The sequence below is a fragment of the Astyanax mexicanus genome, chromosome 16 (assembly GCF_023375975.1).
Source record: "Astyanax mexicanus isolate ESR-SI-001 chromosome 16, AstMex3_surface, whole genome shotgun sequence".
NCBI classification, from domain to species: domain Eukaryota; kingdom Metazoa; phylum Chordata; class Actinopteri; order Characiformes; family Acestrorhamphidae; genus Astyanax; species Astyanax mexicanus.
In genome coordinates, this window is record NC_064423.1 from 97,742 (window position 1) to 115,000 (window position 17,259).

At 41.0% G+C, this 17,259-nt stretch overlaps 1 protein-coding gene and 1 long non-coding RNA gene across 5 annotated transcripts in view; both read right to left on the reverse strand.

Moving 5' to 3' along the window:
- Positions 1-1,296: 1,296 nt before the first annotated feature.
- Positions 1,297-17,259, reverse strand: part of nav2a (neuron navigator 2a) — a 114,315-nt gene continuing 98,352 nt past the window's right edge. For all 4 annotated transcript variants that reach the window (XM_049465273.1, XM_049465272.1, XM_049465275.1 and 1 more), the window contains 13 exons: positions 15,780-15,949; positions 13,905-14,058; positions 13,624-13,789; positions 11,537-11,637; positions 11,176-11,271; positions 10,900-11,068; positions 10,515-10,750; positions 10,248-10,399; positions 8,349-8,420; positions 6,691-6,887; positions 5,417-5,535; positions 4,721-4,921; positions 1,297-2,869 (listed from right to left, as the gene is read on the reverse strand). In XM_049465273.1, coding sequence (XP_049321230.1) covers positions 2,744-2,869; positions 4,721-4,921; positions 5,417-5,535; positions 6,691-6,887; positions 8,349-8,420; positions 10,248-10,399; positions 10,515-10,750; positions 10,900-11,068; positions 11,176-11,271; positions 11,537-11,637; positions 13,624-13,789; positions 13,905-14,058; positions 15,780-15,949 — 1,959 coding nt within the window. In that variant the 3' untranslated portion in view covers positions 1,297-2,743. The remainder of the gene's footprint in view (positions 2,870-4,720; positions 4,922-5,416; positions 5,536-6,690; positions 6,888-8,348; positions 8,421-10,247; positions 10,400-10,514; positions 10,751-10,899; positions 11,069-11,175; positions 11,272-11,536; positions 11,638-13,623; positions 13,790-13,904; positions 14,059-15,779; positions 15,950-17,259) is intronic.
- Positions 14,059-15,731, reverse strand: LOC125782167 (uncharacterized). Its single transcript, XR_007424715.1, has 2 exons — positions 15,074-15,731; positions 14,059-14,841 (listed from the first exon to the last, which is right to left on the reverse strand). It is a non-coding gene; the product is annotated as an uncharacterized LOC125782167 (long non-coding RNA).

Consider the following 17,259-nt stretch of genomic DNA (forward strand, 5'->3'; position numbering starts at 1 on the left):
GTTCATAAACAATTATTAGTTTTATTGAATCGTAAATAATTTAAGACTAGTACAGTAATTCATATCCTTGAGAGGCATCATAATAATCATCATCAACATCATTCAGACAGAGATTATTGGCGTTGAACTGTAGACTCCTTTTTAGGTGGAAAAAAAAACTGTACACAAAACACCATCTCTGAGCACTGTTATAAACAGGTATTAAAAAGATTATTCATCAAAATGCAGCCAGCAGAGTACGGGATATGTTACTATCTGTACACTGGTATCTTACACAGGGTAAACCATGTACACAGCAAAATACACATTCAATAACACGACTCGGACCCTCAGAGACCCTCTGAGCAAAGGAATCAAAACAAACACTAACAGACGGTGTGCTTGCAGTGATGTACATCATCATCAGAATTCAAAACAAAAATCAGAGGCACATATCCTAGAGTTATTCACAAACTATATACACGCTGTACATTCAGTGTACACACACATATATATATATATCATATGTATATTGGCAGTGCTAAAAGTGTCTAGAGAGCTACAGTATTTGGCTTCCTTTTGAAATCCAAAATGTTGTTGCATAGGATCGATGACTTCAAACACTCAAAACGGTGGAAGCAATGTGGCCACGATACTGAAAATGACAAAGGCAAGTTTATCAATGATACTGATAAGGATTTACAACAAAATAAATCACAAATAATTCCTGGCATCTATGGGTAAATGAGTCATTGACCACCCGGCCACTGCACAGTTCAAATCCCCAACACTTTAGCCATGTCTCAGTACCTGTTCTTACAGTTCAACATAAGCAGCAACTGATCTGATATGGCATTAAACGACTGATGCACAGAAATCTTTTATCCTTCACATTTAAACACTCAGGCCAGAGTTAAGGCCTGGAGGTGGATGAGGTACAAACTCTCACTCTCAGCACCAAGTCTGCTTTCACTGCTCACAGTTACACAAAGCACCAAAGGGCTCAACCACTGTGTCTTTAGGATGATCATGCACTGAAATCACCACTGATATTTAAACTGGCTTGATATTGGCTGTGTTTTACGCTGCACTGAGCAGCTTTCTGTTTATGAGGAATATTTTACTGCTTTTATATTTCAGCATTCCCTCAAAAACATTTAAAATGCATTCAATCCTGTTGGCATGTGTTTATATCTGAAGGCAAGTTATAAAAAAGCAAAAATGACTGCTTTTTTATTTGCCCACCTCTGTGTATTTGACTTGTATTTAACCTAAATAGGAATGTGGAACTTTTTTTATACCGGCTGATTGGATCAGTTGGAGAAAACAGCTTCGTATCAGTCGAGCCCTGAAAGAAAATTCTTCCTTTCGTCTTTCTCTCCACACACACAGCATTGTGCTAAAGGTAACGAGCGGCGTCACTGTTTTCCAGCCACAGTGATATCGACATTAAGGTTCGAGATGTTTAAAAGGTGATTTTAATGCCTGAAACTACGCGGTTCCATTACTGCTGACCATCCCATCAAACAACACTGTACAGGCTGCTTCAGGAACAGCAGAGCCCTGTTTTTCCCCCGAATCGAGAGTTCAGTATAAAAACATAGTGCCGTTCGGTTTCACGCTACAAAATGGAGTAAGGCACCGAGGTCGATTCAGCACCAAAAACAAGCCGGAGCAGGAGAAACGGGGCGGACGTGGACAAGCTACAGTGTGCAAAGGAGAACTGCCTGGGTGTGAAAGTGAATTTTTCAAAGCTGGTGAAAGAAAACACAGATCCAGGATCACTACAATGATGTATATTGTATGTAATTATGTATTTTTTTGAACAGTGAGATAAGACAGAGGCAGTTTAATGGATGTTAAATGACGTGGACAGTGTGCATCACTCCAGAGAACACTTTGCTCCCTTATAAAGAAAATATTCAGTGATGACCAGCATCAGACTAAACCTTTTTCTCACAGTTATAAATATGACCCAGAGTGAAGAACAAAAACGCTGGTTCTATTCGTACACACTGCTATTATTCATTGTTTTTTTCTGGGCGTAGTTCCCACATTTTACCAGCACCATTTTGTCTGCAGAAATCTCTTTACTCTCTTATAACGCTAAAAGCAGCAACTAAATCAGATTCACACCATTTAATATATTAATACATCATCCTGATATGGGTAGATTTAGCGTTTAGGAGCCACAAGGATAAAAGAAGCTTAGCAGCCATTACTATTATCATGGGTGTAACCTCATGTGTAAAATCAGACCTGCGCTCAGGTTATCTGAAACAGATAAAAGTTGCTCATGTGTTTTGGGACTCTATGAATTACAGTTTTCTAGAACATGAACTGAAGTATGGACACAGCGCAGGGTTTAAGGGAGCTGTTACTGTTTTAGTGAAGCTAAGCTAAGCTAAGCACTTCTGTTAATTAGATTTTATTTGCCAAATTACACTTTAAAATTCAGGCTGAAAGGAGCTGAAGATGAAGTTGTGAGGTAATGCGTCTGGAAACAGTGTTGAAATCCTTTTCGCCTCTGCATGTGCTGTTAATAATCCATATCTACAGAACATGCTTCACAAAGGGAGGCTGAAGATCAGCTGAATTATGGGTAGTGCAGTTTTTTGTTTGTTTTCCCTTTTCAAAGAAATAAATGAAGCCCCTTTTCCTCTGGGTTTCCAGCACCCAGCAGGAGAGATGAGTCTGGAGTGAGCAGTCAGTTCTGCTGCCTGAGCTGGAGGGAAACATTCAGTAGAGTTGAGTCTGAGGAGCATCACAGCGTGGACTCCAGCGAGGAGTCGAGAATGTCGTCGTGATGACCGTTGCTGTTGGAGTCGCTGTCGTAGCTCTGTGGGCTGGAGGAGTTCGCTGCTTCCTTCAGACGCATCAGCATATTCATCTGTGGGGAGAGAAATATAAAAATATATAAAAATATATATTACACATCCAAGTAAAACAAGTAAAACACATATACACACATATTACAAATAACATAATTAAAATATTTACTGTATTATTCGCACTATAAGGTACATCGAATTATAAGGCGCACTATCAATAAACATCTATTTCTTTTCTTTTTTCATACATTATGCAACACTAGTAAGGAACAGGGGTGTTGCCATGTTTTCCTTCTAATTTAGCCGCTGGGTGGCGAGATCTATAAAGCTAACCTAAGTACCAAAACTGTAACTCTTAAAAAAAAAACAAGTCAAACAAGCGCTGGATGTTAATCTACATAGATTTCTCTTCTAAAAACTGTTTATTTGGGTGAGTAAAGCACTTCTGTTTACTTGCAGCAACCTTGGATTTCCAGGTTTCTGTCCGACAGCACTACACTGAGGAACCCTGACTCTGTTCTGGTAAGCTTAGCGGATAGCTAGCGGTTCATCTCACGTAGCTTGTTTTAACACGATAAGCGCACAGTCCGTTATAATCACCTCTGAATGGTAACGGAGCAAAAGAGTTTTAAACACAGTCTCCAGCAGTGCTAGCCAGGGTTAGCAGCAGGCTAAAGGCCAAAAATACTCACCTCTGAATGGCAAAAGAGCTAGCACTTAGCACAGCTAGTGGCTAATGCTAATACTGCTCCAGCCTCAGTGTTGGAGAACTAAACTGAAACTCTTCAGTGGACTGGATTTACTGCTCTCTAATACCCTAATGACTGGTAGAATTTATACTTAATGCGCACTGAAGATTTCTGGGAAAAATGAAAGGATTTTAAGTGCACCTTATACTGCGAAACATACAGTAGTCCTGCTTTTGGTGAAGTATTGCTGTAAGTATTTCATTGCATTTAATGCTGAGAGCACTAGTGAGTGTGATGTTGGATGAGCATTACCCCACATCATCCCAATCCTAAAGTATGGGACGTGCGCCATCATTTGAGTTCCACTACTCCACAGATTTACACCCTTTTATAGCCATCACTCATGGTGACAATAGGGCAGTGTATATTTATTTATTTGCTTCAGAGAGTCCTAATCTATACTATACTATACTATATTTTACTCTACATACAGTTGCTGTGTGTGTGGGCATTTGCAAAAATATAGCATTTATTTAAAGTGAACTCCACAAACATCTGGACATGCATTACATACACATACCTACACATATATTTTACAAATGGAGCATATTATAAGTTACTTATGGGTAAATATACAGCTTTGAAAAAAATTAAGAGAACACGTCCGTTTCTAAATTAGTTTCTGTGATTTTGCTATTTATAGGTTTATGTTTGAGTAAAATGAACATTGTTGTTTTATTCTATAAACTACAGACAACATTTCTCCCAAATTCCAAATAAAAATATTCTCATTGAGAGCATTTATTTACAGAAAATGAGAAATGTCTGAAATAACAAAAAAAGATGCAGAACTTTCAGACCTCAAATAATGCAAAGAAAACAAGTTCATATTCATAAAGAGTTTTAAGAGTTCAGAAATCAATATTTGGTGGAATAATCCTGGTTTTTAATCACAGTTTTTATGCATCTTGGCATCATGTTCTCCTCCACCAGTCTTACACACTGCTTTTGGATAACCTTATGCTGCTTTACTCCAAAAATTCAAGCAGTTCAGTTTGGTGGTTTGATGGCTTGTGATCATCCATCTTCCTCTTGATTATATTCCAGAGGTTTTTAATTAGGTAAAATCAAAGAAACTCATCATTTCTAAGTGGTATCTTATTTTTTCAGAGCTGTATATGTAGTATATGTGGGACCTTGGTGTGTGTGTGTGTTTCTCACCAGTGGATCAGCATCACTGTCACTCTGAGTGCTCTGCTTGCCAGCACCCTCTCTAGAGGCAGAGTATCCATCAAACCCCACATCCTCTGGGCGGAGCTGCAGCAAGGCTGGCCAATCAGGGTGCACTGGGCTTGACCCCCATGGAAACGTTTCCATGACCCAGCGGGCAGGGTCTTCCCACGGCGCTCTGCGGCCATACAGCTGGAGACGAATACACACTGCATTAACACCGAGCAACCCAACACTTTACACTAAACGTAGCTAACACGCAGGGGAAGCTTACTTTAGACACACATTTAGCATCATGTTAACTGGTGTAGATATCACACTCTCTCCTCAGACTGGGAGGAGTAATCTCTGTAACAGAGTATGAGTCCACTCTCAGTACAGTACTTCTCTCAGCTCTCTGGGTGTGTGGGGGCCTGTCTGCCTATTGTTTGTGTGCGAAAGAAGCAACATTACAGTCTTGAATGAGGCAGTAATCGTTTAAAATCGTTTATCAATCTCCTCCTAATGTATAAATCTGTAAATCCAGATTCTGCCGTTATCCCCTCTGTTTGAAAGTGGTTTATTCTGTGTTGATGTGAAATGGTAAGTGGATATCAACTAGACTTGCTTCTGTGGTTTCTGACTCAATAAAACACATGGACTACAGCTAAACCCATATCTCTGAGCTGGAGGAGTGTGATCTGGTACCTGCAGTCCCTCTCTGACGGCCTCCAGCAGGTACGGTATGATGGAGTAGTTCCACAGGTCGGTGAACCATACCCGGGACCCGTCCACGTCCATCGGGCAGGACAGGAACAGCCGCGGACCTGCAGAACAGAACACAATTCAAAGGTTTTAACTAAAGCAAAGAAAATATTAATGAAGAGACCAATCATCGGTCAAAATACGAATAAGAGTTCTTGTATCATTGGCATCTGTTTACAGATGAAGCCCCGCCCTTCAACAAAAAGAGCCCATTAGCTTGCTGCTAATGCTGCATTGGCATCTGTCTGTAAACATAGGAGGGTTGGTGTGTTGAGGGAAAAGCAGTGCAGAGATCTGTGAGAGCGCAGCGTCCAGAACAAGCCCAATAATCACACTTTTTCTTACAATTCTTACCATACAAACTATTCATGAGCTTAATGTCAGATTGTATAAGTGTTGTAAAATATGAATTTCAAACGTTAATTTGACCATTCAGAAAGAGTCTGGAAAGACGTTGTTGAGTGAACTGACCTGCCTAAAAAGACTCTGGGCCCTATTTTAGCGAGGCGTCAGCGTGCACAGTGGAGGTTGGTTTAGGGTGTGTCAGTACGTCTTGTGCATCTCGAAACACTCATACTAATTTTATTAATTAATCATGGGTGTGTTTTGGGCATGACCTGAAATCGCTTGCCATTCCCTTGAGAGCTAGGTGCACTCTGATATTACAGAGGTGCAGATATCTGGACGTGATTGCTATGAACGTGTGACTGTTGATTCTGTCTAGGTAAAGTCAGTGGAGCAGCTGTGTGTTTTTGATGCAGCAATAGGTCATAAATTTACCTGAGACCACCACACCAAGCAGCGTGGATATATTCAGAAGCACAGTTGCTATTTGAATGACACAGGAGCTAGGCGTGAAATAAGATGTGTACGGGGTTTAAGATAGTACTGAGAATTGCGATGTGTCTTGTGCAGGGTGTAGGATAGGGCCCTTTGACTTAAATGACTCAGTTGCTTCAAAACAAACATATGAACAATGACCAATTAGCATAAACAAATACATTAATATAATAATTGTTAGAGGATTGTTTTAAACAGTAATAACAGTTTACAGAAGGACAGTAATTTTTTTACAAGAAACAAATAAATACAAATGAATCCACCTTAAAAGACTCTGAAACACATCCCTTCATGGTTATAATCATTATCTTCTCTTCACACTCCACACACCAGGCCCTGAGGGGTTAATCTGACGGGACACTGGTTGTTTTTCTCACCGATGGTGACGTCTGAAGAGCTGTGTGTCTCCAGAAAGCGGTTGAGGTGGAGCCAGACGCGCGGGATCCACTCGATAATCTTCACCAGCTCAGGACTCCGACTACGGCTGCCGATCTCAGTCTCTATCAGCTTCCGGCGCAGGAAACGGCCCAGGAAGCCCTTTACCGGCTCCGTGTGGTTCGCACACAGAACCCACCTGCATCAGGAGAACACACATCAGCACACACTGCAACACACCACACTGTTTGAAGATACCACAGCAACCACCCAGCAACACCCAAAAAAACACTAGTTACAGCATAATAACAAACAATCACCTGCACAACAGAAAAACCTCACAACACTCTAGCAACCACCTTAGGTGCACTGTGTGGATAAAAGTGCTGTGACACCTACTAACGTCGGTTTGTGTTTGGTATCATGAAAAAGACAAACTAATTCTCTTTATTAATAAAGGGTGTGTTTTTGGCATAAAGTAAAATAAACCAATCATCGTTTTACTTGCCATTTCCTTGCGCTCTGGTGCGCTCTGACTCTGCCGCTTTAAGGCAGCAAGGTATTAAGGTAGCGAGGTAGTGAGGCAGCAAGGTATTAAGCAGAGGTGGAAAGTAACTAATTACATTTACTCACGTTACTGTAATTAAGTAGATTTATGAGTAATTTGTAATTTATTTTAGTAGTTTTTAAAATAGGTCATTTTACTTTTATTCAAGTCAATTTTGACACAAGTAATTTACTTTGCTACATTGGAAAACTCTGCGTTACTGAATAAAAAATAAAATGCTGGGGGAAAAAAACTGTCTGAATAAAAAAACAAACAAAAAAAAATAGCGCAGTTGTGTAGCCTGGGGTCTGAGCGCGCGGCTCGGGGGAACCAGTGTTCTGTGGAGTTACGCTACCCATCGATATGTGCTCCTTTACAGAACTGCGCATGCACCCACCAACATTTTTTTGTATGATTTCATGTTTTTATAATAAGGAATTATGTTTTTATTGGGAACATGAATCAATATGCTTAAATGTTAAAAAAACATGTAAATATCAGTTAAAGCAAAAAATAATAATAATAATATTGAACTGTAAAAATTACGGTTTATAGTCGCCTATATGACCATAACTTTTAACAGTAAAGATAAAAAATGGATCATAGAAACCTATTCCATTTGTGATTGAAAAAGTTTTATGGGCTGGTCTGAACAAATACTGCCTGAAAGGTCCAAATTATTATGTGTAACAATAGTTCATTAAAAAACGATTTAATTTATGAGTTGTTGTACCTTGTTTACATCAAATAATTAACTTTTACTCAAAGTACATTTTAAATTGAGTACTTTTTTACTTTAGTAGATTTTTAAATGGGTACTTTTAATTTAGTAGAATTTTAGCAAAGTAAAGTTACTTTTACTTAATTACAATTTTTTAGTACTTTTTCCACCTCTAGTAGTGAGGTAGTGAGGCAATTCAGTCAAACTCTGCACAGGCACCGCTTCCTCCAGCACTCTACAGCCAGCCACTGTGACCTGCTGCCACCTACTGACCATTCTGTAGCAGTGCAGCTGAAGTAACTTTCAGAAATACCACACACACACACACACACACACACACACACACACACACACACACACAGGGAGGGTTGTGTGTTTTGGAGAGACGTTACCTGAAGTTGTGGTGCAGCTGCAGGTTTGGAGATGAGGACGTAGCCTGACTCATTGTGCCGATGATGTAGGGGCTGCAGATCAAGTACAGAATCACATAAAAAAGAGTTTTATATAAAAATATATTACTAAGATCCCAATCAAATTCCCTCACAAACCCCCCTCACCACGACTTTCACTAATCCCACCCATTCTGTCCCTCCCACTCAGAAATGTCATTATGTCATTAATCAATTCAATATAAAACAGAATGTGTGAATAAATAATAAAATACATTAATAAATAAGTATGTCAAAATTACTATTATTACAGTTTTTTACAACTGTTTACACACATTTTCCAACCTATTTTGTGTCTATTTTTCAAAACTCTTCACACAAAACCCACAACTGCTGACACAAAATGCCTCAAATCTCCAGCAAACTGACACACAACATTCAAAATGTCATCAACACAGCAAGCACTGACCTCACATGGCCAACACCTTTGTCATAATATGACATTTTGGATTCATCATGTACACACTGTTGATCAAAACCTAAAGCTCTTCTTTCATTCATGGGATTCTGTGTTTATTTCCATACAGAAGTGCAGAGAGAAGGTGAAATACACACAACACACAAACAGATTTCAAACCCTAAATATTTATTTTTTCCAAATCATTTGCTGCTGTTAATACAATATTTGTACAACGCAGAAAAATAAATCCAACCACCACATGAAGTTGGACAGACACCAAACACATGTCTGAAAAAGCTGGGGGGTGTTGCTGTGGTGAGGGTCTGGGTTGGGGGGTTGAGTGTGCCTCTACCAAACTCTCCCGGCTCTCACTTCGTTTCATTCATGGTTCAAAACAGACATCTTGACATTTGACCTATTTATAGGCCTATACTTAGCCAATGATTCGTTGGTGTTCAATAAAGTAATGAGTGCTTACACATGTGAGGGGTGGGAGTGAAGCCCTGGTGATTTAGTGTGGCATTTTGATAGGTTGTGTTTGAAAGATGAAATCAAGTAACTTCCTGTTTGATCTTTGTGTGTTAGGTAGAAACTTGTGTGTAAAGTTTTGCAAAATGTTTGGAAATTGAAAACTGAGTCAGACACTGAGAATTAGTGTATGGTTTGGTGTGGGGTTTGAAGGGCATGTTTAGAAAATTGTGTGACAAGCAAAGATTTAGTGTGTAAACAGTTGAAAAAAACTGTAATAGTAACACACTAATTGCTAATACTAACAGTATATGTTTTGTATATAGATCAGCTCACACACCCCTGTCTTTTTAAATGGTTTAGTTGGTTTAATAATATGAATAAATTGACTGATGAAGAGGGTGAGCGGTACACAAATATCTCAAAAACATATATTTAAAAATATGAAGCAAGCAGTGATAAAAAAAGAAAGTATATGCAGTAAGCATATACAACAATAATGTTCTACACTACTGTTATTTTTGTTATAATCTGAGTGTGTGTCAGTGTGAGTAAATGTTTTTCCTCAGCTCTGTGTGTGTGTGTGTGTGTGTGTAAACAGCCAGTTTAGTTGCGAGAAGGCAGAAGTGTATCTGTTAAAATACAGTGCTGTGTGTGCATACGTCTCCACAGGGTATACACAGTGAGTCCAGCAGGCTGCGCCAGTGAATCATTTTTAGAGACGATCAGTTTTGTGCTTTTTTACAGAATCATATTTTTCGCACTATGAGGCACACTTAATGTCCTTTAATTTTCCCCTAAATTGTCAGTGCATTTTATAATCCGATGTGTCTTATTCTGCCAGTCACGTATTAAATTAAATTAAGATAAATTAAATTACTGGGAGGATGCATATTTGGAAAAGGCATATTTCCCGTAGATGTTAAATACTGTATATATAAACAATGTATAAAATGTGTGTGTGTGTATCTCACCAGTGCTGGTATTTGTAGTTGAGTAAGCCGCTGAATATTTCCCCGAGAGAGCTGATATGGTGCAGATTATCCAGGATTAGAACCAGCGGAGCTTCAGTGTCTGGTCCTGCAGAGCAATGATCCACCACTGACGCTAAATACTGCCTCAGCTCCTACACAGACGTACAGGTTTATCCTCATCATTCTTTATATCATTTTGATTTACAATTTAATTCAGATTTGGATTCCTGTTTAGATTAAATTCAGAATGTGATTCTGGGAGCGTACCTTGCTGGACTTGTGGTCTACGTTAAAGGTGACGATGTTGGTGTCGCTGGGCGTGCGTCCCTCCAGCAGGACCGTGTGCTCAGCAAGCCGCTGGGCCAGGTGTGTTTTACCTGTTCCACTCGGACCCGACAGGATGAGCCGCCGGTGCTCCTGCAGCAAAGACACGTACCGCTGCAGAACCGGCCGGGGGATCAACGTCTCAAACACCAGAGCATCTACTGACTGAGAGCGCACACCTGGAGAAAACACACGCACACACACACACACACACACGCTTAGACAAAACTTCACTAGACCTTTAACATAGTGTACTCTCTGTACTAGTAAGTGTGTGTGTGTGTGAGAGAGAGTGTCTATGTGAGTGTGTGTGTAAACATTTGTCTACCTTTCACAGAAATGTTGATGGTGTTGTTTTCCCCCACCAGGTACCCGCAGGGAAGTAGTTCCGGTATGTCTCCTCCGCTGGGTCTGAGCACGTCCCCTATGCGATATCCCTCCACACTGTCTGAGCTGAGTCCCAGCTGACTGACCGGATCTACGTGCCTGATGTATTCCTACAGCCAGGAGAGCACACACATACTGAGGGTTCGATTCAGACTGTGATTCAGAGGGATGAACACAGAGTCATGTGACCATTAACCCTCTAGAGAAGTGCTCTCACCTTAAACAGTCTCCGGACCACCCCGTCCAGAACGTCCCACCTGGTTTTGCCACTGACTCCAATACAGCCAATCAGGAAATCCCGAGGTCGGCATTCCTGCAGCAACACAGAGTGACATCACTCTTCTTTCTTTCTATTTAATTCTGAAATCAAAGTCTCTTTCTACTTATAAAATCAATAAAATGAGAAGTCAACTATATTTACTGTATATATGACATTTTAAACAATCTATTGACTGATTTATACATTTATAAATACTAAAATGTAATATATGAATATATAACATTGATCTACTTTATGGTATTGTCCTGATATCATCCAGCTGATCTAAAGCGGAGTTTAAATAAAGCTTCAGACTGACCTCCCTCCACGACGCGTCCTCCTGCAGACTGACCACGATCTTTACATGCCGACCCTCTTTACGGAAACCACCATCTCCCCCAGCATCATCCAGCAGCATGTCTACGAGAGAGAGAGAGAGAGAGAGAGAGAGAGAGAAACAGAGGGAGAGAGAGAGAGAGAGAGAGAATTTAAATTTTAAAACATATTTTTATTGTAACAACAAAAACAAGTAGACACTCAAAGACCAAAGTGTTACTTCACATGTACGTTACTACAGAAAAAGAAAAAGATACCCCCCCCCCCACCTGAACCCCCCCCCCCCCCCCCCACACACACACCTCCCAAAAAAAAGAAAAACAGTATTAAAAAGTCAATATCAAGTTATCCTCATCATCAACTACACACAAAACCCACTGGAACTCCAGTAGGTTCCCCACCAGTTTATAGTATGCATGTTCTAATTTCAAATGTGCCGCCACTAGTCCCTTAAACATGGCCCTCGCATCCACTGCACCCCTGCCCAGCATCTTATTCTTTCTGGTCTTTCATATGGCTAACTTTGCAGTACCAGCACAAACCTGCTCTTTGCTGTATATTTTGGCCCAAAAATAAACAGCTGAAAAGAAAAACCTTCAAGAAATGATTCAACAACCTACCAAAAGATCAAATAAAGGTCTCAGTCTAGACACCCAGCACCTTCAAGTCATCTGAGGTCCACCTCAGGTTCCCAGGAAGAGAAGGGTGACCTTTTAACAGCACCTGACCAGCCCATAAAGCTTCTTATCCCAATTAACCCTGACAGACGAAGCTTTCTCATACAGCTTTAAACAATCAGCTAAAGAGGCCACATCTTGGTTCCCATTTACTGCAACTGACCTTACAAACTTATCTTCATCAGAGAAGAACTCTGTAATGTTTACCTGTTTACCAAAGGTTTTATCCAGAAAACAGTCTATTTCCTTTAAACGGTACAGCCACTCTTTCTCCTGAGCAGACACCTGTGAAGCGGCCTCACCAGCTCCACAGGGCTCCACCTGAGATCCCTCAACTTCACTAACGGAGATCTGAGACTCACCTCCACCTTCATCAGAAGGCACCATATCCATTTGCAGCTCCTGACAGCAGCAGTACAACCCTACAGTGCTGGCCACCACAGGCGACACAGGAGGGCACACAGCCCCTGGCACAGCGGGCACCTCCACCAGCTTATTCCTGTCTTTTCTGTGGACAGGCCATGCGTTTATGTCCAAAGTTTCCACATTCAAAACAGCGCAGGCTACTGGTACTGGCATAAACTGTATAAGCACGACCTTCATGCTTTACTCTGAATTTAATATCGAGCGTGTTCTCAGGGGAGTCTAAGATCTATAAACACACCACCTGAACGACACAACATGCTTCAGAGACGGGCGCTTACAGTCCAAAACGATTTTAATTGCAGTAGTGAGTTTCCCAAAGCGTGCGAGCTCCCGCTCCAGCGCGTCATTAGATATAAACGGCGGTACATTAGAGATAGTGACTTTAGCTGAGGGTGCGAACAGCAGTGAAACCTGCACAAGCAGCTCATTCACTATTAAACCCTCCTCAATAACACGAGAGACAAGATTCTCTGAACTCAAAACAACAAACAAACAACAACAGCTCTATTCAGGCGGGAGACAGACTGAATATTTTCATAGCCCACAAAATCTCCCACACTGAAGAGCACGTTCTCCACTGTGGCACTATCCTCAGGTACACACCTGAAACCATTACGCTCCCTACACTACACACAACTGAGTTCAGCTCACACTACTCACCAAACTCGTGCAGAAAGTACAGTCTCACCCCACACCACTCTCACACAACTCCCAGCATGCAACACAAGAGCGCACGCACACAGAGAGAGAGAGAGAGAGAGAGAGAGAGAGAGAGAGAGAAGAGAGAGAGAGAGAGAGAGACAGAGAGAGAGAGAAAGAGAGAGAGAGAGAGAGAGAGAGAGAGAAAGAGAGAGAGAGAAAGAGAGAAAGAGAGAGAGAGAGAGAGAGAGAGGATTTAAACCTTTAAGCTGAGATTTAGTGTAAGAGCAGTAACGCAGGTCTGGTGTGGAACAGTTCAGATACTGACCGAAGCTGCTGGAGTCTGTGAGGTTGAGGCTGTGTTGGGAGAGCCCCCCTGACGGCGCGTGCGAGTGTGACGGGTTCGAGAGGGACGTCTGAGACGAAGCTCGCACACTCGTGTGGCTCTCACACTTCAGACGATCATTCTCAGCCTTCAGCTTCTCTATCTCCCCCTAAACACACACACACACACACACATACACATTAATATTTATTTATTATTATGAATTAATATATACTAGTAACATGTACTCCTGCAGTATTGGTGTTTGTGAGTGATGAGGTCACCTGCATGCGGTTCATTGCCTCTCTGAGTTGGTCTAGCTGGTGGGCGGAGCTTAGCGCCTCCAATCGAATGTCTGTCAACTTCATCTCCTTCTCCCGGAGCTCACTGCGCAACTGCATCACCGTCTCCGCCTCGCCATCCAGACAGTCCTGCAGCCTGCGGACAGAGCAGCATCCCTCAGCACTTACATCACACACACACACACCATCACCTAAACACTACACACCCAAACTCAACCATAACAATCACACACACACACACACACATCATAATCTAAACACTACACACCCAAACTCAACCATAACAATCACACACACACCATCATCTAAACACTACACACCCAAACTCAACCATAACAATCACACACACACACACCATAATCTAAACACTACACACCCAAACTCAAACATAACAATCACACACACACCATAATCTAAACACTACACACCCAAACTCAACCATAACAATCACACACACACAATCATCTAAACACTACACACCCAAACTCAGCCATAACAATCACACACACACCATCATCTAAACACTACACACCCAAACTCAACCATAACAATCACACACACACACACCATCATCTAAACACTACACACCCAAACTCAACCATAACAATCACACACACACACACCATCATCTAAACACTACACACCCAAACTCAACCAAAACAATCACACACACACACACCATCATCTAAACACTACACACCCAAACTCAACCATAACAATCACACACACACCATCATCTAAACACTACACACCCAAACTCAACCATAACAATCACACACACACACCATCATCTAAACACTACACACCCAAACTCAACCATAACAATCACACACACACACACCATCATCTAAACACTACACACCCAAACTCAACCAAAACAATCACACACACACCATCATCTAAACACTACACACCCAAACTCAACCATAACAATCACACACACACACACCATCATCTAAACACTACACACCCAAACTCAACCATAACAATCACACACACACACACACACACCATCATCTAAACATTACACACCCAAACTCAACCATAACAATCACACAAACACACCATCATCTAAACACTACACACCCAAACTCAACCATAACAATCACACACACACACCATCATCTAAACAATGCACACCCAAACTCAACCAAAACAATCACACACACACACCATCATCTAAACACTACACACCCAAACTCAACCATAACAATCACACACACACACCATCATCTAAACACTACACACCCAAACTCAACCATAACAATCACACACACACACCATAATCTAAACACTGCACACCCAGACTCAACCATAACAATCACACACACACACACCATCATCTAAACACTACACACCCAAACTCAACCATAACAATCACACACACACACCATAATCTAAACACTGCACACCCAGACTCAACCATAACAATCACACACACACCATAATCTAAACACTACACACCCAAACTCAACCATAACAATCACACACACACACACACACACCATCATCTAAACACTACACACCCAAACTCAACCATAACAATCACACACACACACCATAATCTAAACACTGCACACCCAGACTCAACCATAACAATCACACACACACACACACACACCATCATCTAAACACTACACACCCAAACTCAACCATAACAATCACACACACACCATCATCTAAACACTACACACCCAAACTCAACCATAACAATCACACACACACACACACACACACCATCATCTAAACACTACACACCCAAACTCAACCATAACAATCACACACACAAACACACACACCATAATCTAAACGCTGCACATCCAAACTCAACCATAACAATCAGACAGCGCCACCTACAAAGCGTTGGAGTGTGAGTTCCTGAGCAGTGGGGTGGAGGTGGTGGAGCCGTTATGGGGCAGTTTGGGTGAGGAGGGCAGGGAGTCGGTCATTTCCTCGATGTCTGAGTGTGAGGAGGCGGATTTGGGTGATTTCTTCTTGGTGAAGGCCTGCTTAAACGAGCTCCGCAACTGTGGAGAGAGAGAACAGAGGGAACAGAGAGAGAGAGAGGAGTTATAAAGCTTAATCAGCATCATACGGAGAATACGGAGGAGCAGAGCGCTGGAGGAGCAGCAGAGCCACTGAAGAGCCAGGAGGAAATAGAGGAGGATAAAGGCTGGGAATAGAGGGGTTGTGCATCATTTTCATTAGCTGTATTTAGCAGCCAGATAGTGTTTGTATTATATCCTGTATTATAGAAGATACTATACAGGATATAATACAGGATATCACACAAATACAGACACCTTATTTACCATCCAGACCCAGCAGTGAACCCACACCAGTCTACTGCACTTGGTAAAACAGTGGCATCTAAACATATTTTATATAGGAACTATTTTATATATTTGCACAACACCATGTATCCCTCGATCATGTTCATTTTATTAAATGTCTAAAATAATTAGACTCAAGCTCTTCTATAAATTCAGGTAAAACAGTGAGTCAGACATCAGGCAGTGCATTCGTAGCCATTTACCGTATATTTCACACTATAAGGTGCACCGGATTATAAGGCACACTATTAAAGAACTTCTAATTTGGCAAGTCTCACTGCTGGGTGGTGGGGGGTAAGTTAACTAAGCTAAGTAAATAATTAATAAAATTAATAAAACTAATTAAATAAAACTGTAACTCCTAAAAAAAAAAAAAAAACATTTAAAGTCAAATGAGCACTGGGTGTTAATCTACACAGATTTCCCTGTGGATTTTTTTTATTTGGGTGAGTAAAGTGCTTCTGTTTATTTACAGTAAGCTTAGATTTCTAAATTTCTCCAGCACCAAGGCTGGAGCATTAACATTAGTGCTACAAAAACTCAAAACTCTGGAAAATAGTAAATTCCTTCAAAAAGAATTATCCTCCTTTTCCAACCAGTGTTTTAGTTAATGATCAGCTGATTTCTGACCAGAAGGAAATATGTCAAGCTTTTAAGGCATCCCACAAGGTTCAATTTGGGTTCAGTTCGATTTAATATATACATAAATAATATTGCTGCCTCTGCTTCTACCTCAGACTGCAAAATCCACCTTTATGTAGATGACACAATTGTATATTGCTCAGCTGATTCTGTTCAGGCTGCAACCAGAAAATTACAGAGCTCATTTAATGCCTTACAAGTTGCATTGTATAAACACAAACTAGATCATGTTGTTTTCCAGATCTCTAAACATCGATTTTAGTACTGTAAACATTACAACCCTGGAAGGATCCAGCATTGAGAGAGTCACAGAGTATAAATATCTTGGCTTATGGCTGGATGATAAACTCAGTTTTAAACCA